Source organism: Morone saxatilis, unplaced genomic scaffold (assembly GCF_004916995.1).
Source record: "Morone saxatilis isolate NCDOM2014 unplaced genomic scaffold, NCSU_SB_2.0 Contig5, whole genome shotgun sequence".
Lineage (NCBI taxonomy): Eukaryota > Metazoa > Chordata > Actinopteri > Moronidae > Morone > Morone saxatilis.
In genome coordinates, this window is record NW_023340095.1 from 19,451,646 (window position 1) to 19,461,918 (window position 10,273).

Here is a 10,273-nt window from a genome sequence, read left to right on the forward strand (position 1 = left end):
CCATGACAGTTTTGTCAGCTTTAGGGGTTGCATTTTTTTCCCCCAAGGACAGGTCCACAGAAACTATTACTAATAATGCAGGGGAGAGTCTTGCTTTTTGTGTGAACCATATGTCTCAGCGTCCCCTCCCCAACCAAATTATTTTTGTACAATCCCTTTCTTAAATTCTCTCTTACACTGCAGCTAAATGTTAGGTAAACATGAAGAATAGTTTAGTTGTTACCATTAACTGACAAGGTCACATTTTGTAAGGCGATACAGTTGATTCTGTCAGAGAGGCCGTCCTTACAGACAATATTTGTCTACCTCTGAATGTATAGCTGCCAGATTATTGACATAGCTTTCTAAATTTCAGCAATTTCTGTCATAGGTAAAATTGCAGGGAAGACTGTCGATTGGTATTAAAAACAGTCTTTTTCAGGTTTTAGATATTAATGCCGACCTAAATCAGGCTAACGTGCAGCCCTGAAAGCTTCAGTGATTTTTCATTACTGCACACAGAGAGCTGCTGACCATATATTATGTAAATCGCATTTCCTACAACCAAAATGTTCCCCGAGGACAAAAATCAGAATTCACTCAGTCAGGTCTGACCTTTTGGCCTTGGAAAGTACGGATTTAGACCAGAGACTCAAAAGCTTAATCTGTTCATCCACACTTAAATCTCATTTTACAGCAGAGGACTCATGCTAAATGAGTCATGCTAAATGTCTCCATGATGAAGGGGCAAAAAAGTGTTCAGTGTCAACTGTGCCCATGGTTCTACACTGAGGTTGTTTCTTTAAACAGGCAACACAAAACCAGCGTCAGCCTCCTCTTGTTCATCCCTTTTTAGTCTAAGAAGCTAAAACTTGCCACGAAGTTGCCCGTTAGTTTCCCGAACACGCTCCCAGTGATCACATAGTTTTGATCACGTTGAAAATGTTTTCTGCACTGTATTTGCATTTTTACATTTCATTAGCAAGACTCCAAAACCGGAAGTTGTTTTCATTTGCATCTAAATGTGTTTGACCCTCACACTGGAAATGACAGATAATTATTTTCCCTGAAGTGTTCCTTGTTTGCAGGGCGAACGGAGCAGAGTACAGAGCCGCGGCAATTGCTCAAACATGTTTTCCAGCACAAATTGCAGTGGTGGGCTGTTTGCTTTTTCATTAACATTCACCCTCTGTCTGATTGCCCTGAATCTGTAAGGCTCCTTCTTCTAAAATCTCCTCCCAGCCACCCTGCAGAGGACACACAGCAACACAGGTCTGTCTTTTTATCTGTTCTCTGTGATGAGATGAATTGTGGGGCGGCTTGTAGTGTGAGATCAGATCAGATCAGAACAGATCAGAAAAAAATAATTACATTTATATACTACTTATTTGTTTTCCCAATTATATTGTGATGAGAAACATAATCAGACCCAGAGCACAAAGGGTCACATCCTAAGTCTTGTGAGTGGTTAGGTTTAGGCAACAAAAGCCTTTTAGTTACAGTGCTTAATGCAGACTGTTTCTGTATTAAACAAAGACTACTGTCTTTCCCAAACCTTAAGTGCTGCATGTTCCTTAATATAATAATGAAGATGTTTGTCAATAATCCAAAGAGCGGATATTGTATTGCAAGATCATTTTTGGCAATGAAATACATTGTCAGTGAACGTTTACTGATACACTCAGTTAAAAAAAAAAAACTGGCGGCATTAGGTTCGCTTTAAAACATATGCACTGTTTTAAAATTATTTAAAATTAGTTCTACATTAACAAACTTTCGAGGAGACAGGGTGGGGTGAGATGAGATGATTACTTTGTATCTCAAGACTTTGATTATGCAAAGATAAGTGTATAATATCACAATCAAAAGTATTACAATCTTTTCAAACATGATGAGGTTCCAGAAACAACATCTCGATGTGTAATGCGACATCATCATTGGCGGAGTAATCTCAAACATTACTAATGTGCTTATTTCTCAACACATTGAAATATAATGATGCTCACTATATGGGAAACACAATGGTTGAGAATCAATCAGTTCATTTTATCACACCATACAATACAAACTAGTCTCGTAGTTGCAGCCCAAGATGGCCTCCCTGACAGCAGTGGAATCTTTTAACAAGGTGCGAAGCCTCCTTCCTTGGCTTTGGAAACATATCTGAGCTAATTCTCTGTCAAACAGATGTTTTGCTGAGCCACATAAAAACGAAAAGCTTCTGAACCATCTCCAAGGAGAGTGTTGAAAAGGAGAAAAGATTTTGGTGACCTTTGCTCCGCCTTAGTCCAGATTAGCATAAACCACTCTGAGTGTGATAATAAGCCACAAAATAAATATGTGGGAAGTTCGTCTGCACTGTCACACAGTCACAAAAGTTTGGAGCTGCGTTAGAGAATTCTTTTTTGAGTTTTTCCTGATGATATGTTTACTTAGGAGTCGCTTTTTACTTCTTTTGATTTTCTCTCAGTAACAAAGTGTTTAGTGGGTAACTTTACCAATCTTTTTAATTCACCCACTGTGACAAATGCAATTAAAATATCACTGCGGACAAACATGCACTGAGATGAGGAATGTTAATATGAGACCTCCTGGCAATCTGAGCTAGCTAAAGCTAATAGTCTTGGAATTTACTCAGATGGTCTGTTGGGATGGTTCGTAAACGTTTTCTGTTGACATCTGATTCAATTTCTCAACTTAATCATATTTGCTTTCCAATTTAGATTCATTTTTTTGTAAATATGAACATAACCTAAACTGTCTGTGCATACGAGACAAACAGTATCGACTAAGTTCCCTGTGCAGCAGTGTGTTGTCTGCGGGGAAGTGGTGCTCAGATAAACAGACGGCCCCGCTGGAAGTAAAACTGCTGTTTGGTTGGGATTATTGATCACATTAATATGCAATGATTATTTTCTCAGGGTGAATTTGTTGTCTAAATACTGGTTTGAAGCTGTGTAATTAAAAAAGCTTTGAAGAAGACTCCAGTAAAGAGATTTGACATTTTAAGAAACATATTTTTGAAAACAGCTCTAAGTGAAGTGTTTGTTAGTCAGCACTTCAATGGGGGACATTTCAAAATGAATTATGGTTTTAAACTGCTGCTGAATGTTTATTTGTACCATATCCAATGTTGCCGTGTTAAAAAAAAACACAATGATGCATCATTTATCAGGGGTGTTTTTTTCTTCAAAATGAAGCGTTTTTGAAGGAAAACTCACTTGACAACAGAGTTCATATGTTCTCAGTGACTATGGACAGTTCAAAGACTGTTTTATGAACATGAACTACTGTCAGTGAAAACAAGAACCAGGACTCTGATGTCTAATGTCATCGCTCTTCACATCGACTCACACAACAAAGTTTGTTTTCTTTTGACTACTGGGAGAAACCTATTTATGTGTATACCTCTTTACACGGGATCCATTTTGAAATGAATAGCAGTTATATGTTTAGTAAAATAAAAGGAATACTAGATAAGAATATTGAACTGCAGTGCTCATGGGATAGCAAGCTACTCCATTTATTCCTTATAATTTCTGCCTGCAGGTGTTTGTTTTATTCACAGTCCAGTATGGTTGGTTACCTACAATGCCGTGGGGTGAGGAAGCACTTTAAAGTCATAACTTCCCCACAGAAAATTCACAGCAGGAAGAATACATTATCCATATTATTATTAACACTAGTTGTATAAAGCAATACACAGGTTTTGTATTTTAAAAACATGTAATTAAGTTAAAGGTCCAGTGTGTAACATTTAGGAGGATCTATGAGGAGAAATGGAATATAATATCCATACGTATGGTTTCATTAGCGTATAATAATCTGAAAATAAGAATCGTTGTGTTATCGTTACATTAGAATGAGCCGTCTTTATCTACAGAAGGAGCAGGTCCTCTTCTACAGAGGCCACCATGTCGAATTGTCATGTTTCTACAGTAGGTCAGAATGGACAAACCAAACACTGGCTCTAGACAGGGCCTTTCATGTTTATCATGTGTAATTCCTCCCATATGCTTAGAAGGCAAGCTGTAGTTAGTTGGTTACAAACTTCATCGCTAGAAACCGCTACATCCTACACACTGGTCCTTTAAAGGCCTTCTTATTATATGTGTTTATATAAATAAAACACTTTCGTATTTCCTATTGTGGAATTTTTCAGTTACTACAAAAATGTCCACTGTTAGTGGGTTTTTAATAAAATTATACATTTCAAGTTGTTTCAATCATTTTCACACCAGATGTTTAGTAGCAAAAGCACAGGTGTTACTAATAACATTAATGATGGCTCCGTTCTGTTCAGCTCTCCCAGTAAGCCATAACAGTGAACCAGCATGCACAATAGCAGGACTCTGAAACTGAAGCAGCTAAATGGAATTTAACCATTCATTAAATGTATTATTTATGTGCTTTTTCTGCTATTACATGTCAAAATGTCTTCTGTGAAATCTGAACCTTGAGTTAGGCGAATGTTACTTTATTAAAGTCTGTGATACTGTGGCTGGACAAAAGAAACTATCTAAAATAAATAAATAAATCCATTAGTATTCTTTATTTATGTGAGCTTGTTTGGTTATTTTTTCTGTGAGAATAAACTTTCCTCGGCCGCCATGTGATCCTGTCTCTAATCGGATTCTGTTCCTGTAAGGATCCTTCCAGCAGAGAAAGACAGAGAGAGAGAGAGAGAGAGAGAGAGAGAGAGAGAGAGAGAGAGATACAAGAGGAGAATGAGGAAATGCTTCGGTCAGGAATACTTTGAGCCCACTGGATGGAGCTGCAACGACACTTCGCAACAGAGAAACCCACTATAACCAGAGCTAACCAGAAGATTAAAGCCCAAACCAAAACATTTAGCTCAAAGCAACTTAAACACAGCCACCATGCAGATATTCCATATCTCTTACTACATCTGTCGTTTAGGTTACTGCAGTTATTTTAAAAGAATAATGTGTATGTGCAAAAAAACTTAGTATGATGGAGGTTGATAAAAGACAGCAAAAGTCAAGATTAAACTTTAATTTTGTATTATTTATTTTGCGAAAATGTTATGTATTTATAGATGGAGCTGATAAATTTAGTAATTACCCCAAAATGATGGAATATTACACTGCAATAAGACAGAAAATGTAGTGTTTTTATTAGATAACTTACTTGGATTAAGACAACACAAGCCGAACGCTTGATCTGAAAATAAACTGCTAATGAGTGTAACATAAACGGCTGAACGGAATGTGAACTTAATGCCCTGCTATTTTTTTTTCTCCTTTCCTCAATTTTCTAAGTTTGAATTCTTGACACTCTCCACCTTCACTGCAAAAAAATAAAAGACAAAGTGTTGACCCAGACTTAAAATGTTAGTTTTAATATAGTTTTGCACTGTTGATGACTCCAGATACATTTATGAGCATTAGCCAACAAAGCAAACCCAAGTCTAGCCCAAACAAACTGGGATGAAAGGCGGCCTTTGATCTTCGGCCGACCGTAGTGACTTCAGCACTTCAGCTCGATTGTTTTCAGCTGAGGTTTCTCTGGGTGGCTTCACTTCAAGCTACGACTGAAACTGCCGGAACAGGATTTACTCGTGGTTTAAGAACCACAAAGTTGGCTCAGTGAAAAAAACTCTCAGCTTAACCAAATAAAACGCTTATTCTCAGAGTGGTTGCAAGTAGCCCCTCGAGTTATTGTTATATAGAATGACAAAAGCTCTAACTTTACGTCTTTGTGCAAAGTCTTCACAGTCTTCTCAGGCCTGTGCTGTCATTTCACACCACCGCCGGCTTTATGTTGAAGCTACGACAGCTCACATTCCGTCTGATCATAGTTGTGTGTGACATTTCAAAGAGGATTATGAGAATGAAATGTGATAAAAACTATTTTCACGTGACCCCTGAGCACTTGACCTCTGATAGGCTAGCGCAGCGTAGCACCAAGGCTCAGACTTCTGTGACTCGCATGTTGTGTGCAGTCCGTGCTTATAGAGAGTCACAGAGGTGATCGCAATATAGACAAAAAGAAAAATCCAATGCACTGCAACAGGACTATTATTCTATATTATATTATATAACGACAAAACTATGAGTCTGGACAATAAGATTCTGATTCTCTGCCAAAAACAACAAACATTCAGAAACAAGAAATAGCAAATGCTCATCAGCAATAAAACCAGATGCAGTATCAAGCATAGCCCACCATACACACACTCCTCTCTTACACACACTCCTCTCCACTATTAATATATTATTGTGTATTTGTTACTTGTGGCCAACATAAATAGAGTTATGTGCTTGAACATGTTGACAAAGCAGCCATGGCTCATTGGTGGTTGATGGATGGCCGTGTGTGCCATGCTAATTATTAGTACACATAAAAGGATGCTGTTATTTCCAGACCTGGCCCAGCGGGTCCCAGCCGGAGGGGTCACTGGGTAAATACGGAGCCATCAGTCTGCGACTATATCACTCAATCTTGATGTATGAGCAAAGAGGTACAAATTAAACGTGCAGCGACCTTCTAGGGGGGTACTGCACTCAACAGGACGCCATTTGGGCTAATTCCTGCATGGGGTTCAGACAATAGGCCACTATACCACATGGTGTAATTACTTTGTGTACACACATCTGGAATTAAGCTCCCAGAGGAAGCTAATACACTTAAAAAAGAAAAAGGGGCCAACCATTTTAGATGTGCAAAATTTAGTACGTGTGGGAAGAACAAGTGGAGGGAGTGTGCGAGTGTGTTATGCATGTGTGTTTGTGTGTTTGATGGTGGGGGGCGGAGGTTGACTTCAAATGTAGATGCTGATGAACATACGCTAACTCTTGACCTTCGCATGTCATCTGCTCAAAGTTAATCATTGCTGTTGAAACAAGGAGAAAAGATCCTCTTTGAGCACTGAGCTCAGAAGATTACATGTCATACATACAGTATCCCTCAAATCTCTCGCTTGCCTTCTATTTTCCCTCTTCTCTTATAGGCTCCCTTCTCCGGTTACAGCCATCTTGCTTCTATTTGACAACGTTACAGCCCCACTTTCCATACCAATCCTATCTGTGTCATTTTGACAAACACAGGCAGAGAGATGTACCATGTAGGGGGGCTCCAGATTCTGGTTGCATCTGGATTTTATAGCAGCTCAATTTTCTCGTGCTGGTGGGCTGCTCAGATTGGATGTGATGAGCTGCGCTGGCTAACATGGAGTCTGTGTGAATGTCAAGTTGCGACTGATATTGATATTGATCCACAGGTTTGAGACCATTGCTGAGCATCAGCCACGACACGGTATGAGGCAGGCAGAGAGCATGAATCTGCATCAGGACGTAAATACTCAGGACATTAGGGAGGGGGATTAGATCTGACAGCTGGTATTGTCTTGAAAATGTGGTCAGTTCTGTCTTTCTTAGTCATTAACAGGGATTATCGTCTCTTTTGTGTTCTTGAGTATACTGAGTTACAAAGTGTGTTTCCTCGCAAGCCTTGCTTTACTTTGAGCGTGAAACTCAAAGCCGCTTGTGGAGCTTAACAAGTTCGAAAAGTATTTTAAAAGTCAAGTACAAATATTTATAACTTTATTGATAGTTTACTTGTACAAGATGTACATTCATATTTTGTGAATCAAAAGGGGGAAAACAAACTGTACGATGATTCATGTTTAGGCATGCTTGCATATGAAATGATAATCATTTTTAATGGGTACAACAAATTCCATGGAGTATTGTTCAGTTCAACCATCCCTGAAATGTTTGTAAACTCGGACACGCTACATTTTTTTTTTTTTTTTTAGGCAAACAATGCACTACAGCCACACCTCCTAATTCAAATTCAACACTTAAAAAAACATACAAAAATAAATGCAAAGCCATGTAAAAATGTACACTTGTAGTTCAACTATTTCATCTTTCATAAACTTTCAGACAAAATAATAAATAAAACACCAATATGTTTAATTTAAAATGGAGACATAGATAAACAATTCTAAATGGAGGTCTGTTAACAGAGAAAATGTTTTTTGGAGACTGTTAGAGGTACAAAGATCTTAAACAGATCTACATGTTTGGCGCAGCTCTGACAGCAGTGTTTAAAAGGTCAAAATAATTTTTGAATTCCAAAACAATCCAAATGTTCTGTTGTTGTCCGGAACAATTAGTTCAAGACAACAGTCTGAATTACTTGGAAATTAATGGTGAAATGCCACGCATAACATGCAGAATTAAGCTAATCATATTGTAAACAACTGCTTGGCTTGGTTTACAATACTGATTTGATGATTTTATTCTGAACATTTCCCAATATCCAAACTTAAATTGATTTTTGTAATGTAGATGGAGGAGATTTTTTATTTAATTATTTAGAACCCAACCCTAATTTCTGTTGCATCCAAAAATGTGCTCGTCCTTCTCAACAAGTGATAACTGTACCTGATGTATACAAAACTGCTTGAATACACAGGAGGTGGGATATGGCACCTGGTAATGAGTGACTTCTCTTGAACTCAATAAAATATACACTGCTGTAGAAAAACTGGTGTGTTTGGCAAAGAAATTCAACACTCCGACAGTGCATGAAAAAACAACAGAAAGAAATCATTGGGTCTCTTTATCGTTGAGGATTAACTGCTAGCTGTTTTTACTTTTTTGCTATTTACAGTATTGCACTTAAACTGCACACCATTGCATTTCAGTTTGACTGATGCTTTCTTCTTATTTTCAGAATTACAAAAAAAGAGAAGAAAAAAAAACGCATTTATACCCTTTATCCAAAGATAATGTCCTTTTTGCTGATCACATGACAATATCAAATCCCCCTCCCCCTTTTAATTAGTAAAGTAGTATCTGCTTGTAGTGCCATTTGTAAACACCCACATACGAGACCTGAAGTGCAAAGGCTATCTTCACTTCTTTACCCAGGATACAACACAACAAACAGAAAGAAATAAAGACAGAGAGAGAGAGAGCACGCTGTGAGGAGATAATGCAAACCAAGTCTCGCCGACACATGCCCAGCAACGCAGAGTAACATCTCTCCCCTCCGCAGCAAAGGAAAAATGAGTTGTTGCTTTTGTTATAGCACAAGTCCATAAGAAGAAGGATAGCAAACCGTAATGGAGACCTTTCTCTTTGAAGGTGTGGGGGGACAGGGGCGGGGGGTCGTGGGCATGTAGAATGGCAGTGTTAAAAAAGTTGTGGAGCGTTTATGTCAGGTGTGTATGGAGGCCAGTCCCAGAACGGTCCTCCATTAGAGCTCATGCAGTTGGCAGCAGCAGGGAACACAGTGGTTGGAGACAAACATGGCCTTTTTTTTTTAATGTTTTCTTTTTTCTTCATTTTTCTAGTGAGGGTGGGGGCGGAAGAGGGGGTGGGGGGGCGGAGGGTCGGCAGGGGTGTAAAGGTGAGAGCCGTTCCAATGCCTCGGTGAGGTGGTGTTTGGGTCTTCCCTCCCCCCCATGCTCAACCCTCTGCATTGTCAACATGGCGGCAGCCAGCGTCAGCGAGGCCCTGCTTTTTGGCCCTGCTGCTGCCCTGCCAGTTTGCTTTGTTCTAACGTCTTCTGGTCTGACGGGCCCCGGCCTGGCCCTCAGACAGACATCCACATGTGTTTGTATGGTCCTTGGGATGTGATCTGTGCCTGGAGTGGACTGAGCCACTGGCCCCGCAGAAGTCCTGCCTGTTGGGGCGAAAAGTAAAAGGTGATTTCATTGGTATTTAATTACCGTTCTCTACAAGTGGTTTGTTTTGGCAGCTGGTTTTGTGACAATTTTCTCGCTCCCTCCTTCTTTTTTTTATTTTCTTCCTCCACTGTTCTCCCCCTCTCTCTCTCACACACACTCTCTCTCTCCCCCTCTCTCTGTATGTGTTCCTCTCTTTCATTCTCACTCAGTGTTTTTGTTTAGTTTAGTTTTAGCTGTGAGTGTCACGGCCCTTTCACAGGCTCAGTCTTGTGTGAGAGGCGATTATGGGCATCAGGCGAGCGGAGGGGCAGCCCGGTGGGGTCAGAGTCCCAGAGCCTCGGCGTGTTTTCTTGCCTTGAGTCGCAGGTCGGCGATGCTCGAGTTCTTGCTGTTGCTTTTGGCAGCCGCCGCCACCGCCGCCGCTGCAGAGGCCGAGTCGGCGAGCGATGCTATTGGTAGTCCGAAGGGAGGGGGCGGGAACATCAGGTAGGGAGCGTGAGCGGCCAGGTGAGGATGCAGGTGGGGGTGGGAGTGGGTGACCCCATCCAACTGGAGCTGGGCTTGGACCTGCAGAGCAGCAAAACACAAAGTTAGTCATCGTGGGAGCCTCAGGCCGTGTGTGTGTGTGTG

At 40.1% G+C, this 10,273-nt stretch overlaps 1 protein-coding gene across 2 annotated transcripts in view; it reads right to left on the reverse strand.

Annotated features, from left to right (window-relative positions):
- Window positions 1-7,580: 7,580 nt before the first annotated feature.
- Window positions 7,581-10,273, reverse strand: part of shox (short stature homeobox) — a 10,569-nt gene continuing 7,876 nt past the window's right edge. The window contains exons 5-6 of one of the 2 annotated variants that reach the window (XM_035676758.1): window positions 9,998-10,210; window positions 7,581-9,639 (exon numbers count right to left, since the gene is read on the reverse strand). In XM_035676758.1, the coding sequence (XP_035532651.1) occupies window positions 9,550-9,639; window positions 9,998-10,210 (303 nt within the window). In that variant the 3' untranslated portion in view covers window positions 7,581-9,549. Of the gene's footprint in view, window positions 9,640-9,878; window positions 10,211-10,273 lie in introns of those variants that run through there. The other variant, XM_035676757.1, reaches the window with a different exon arrangement.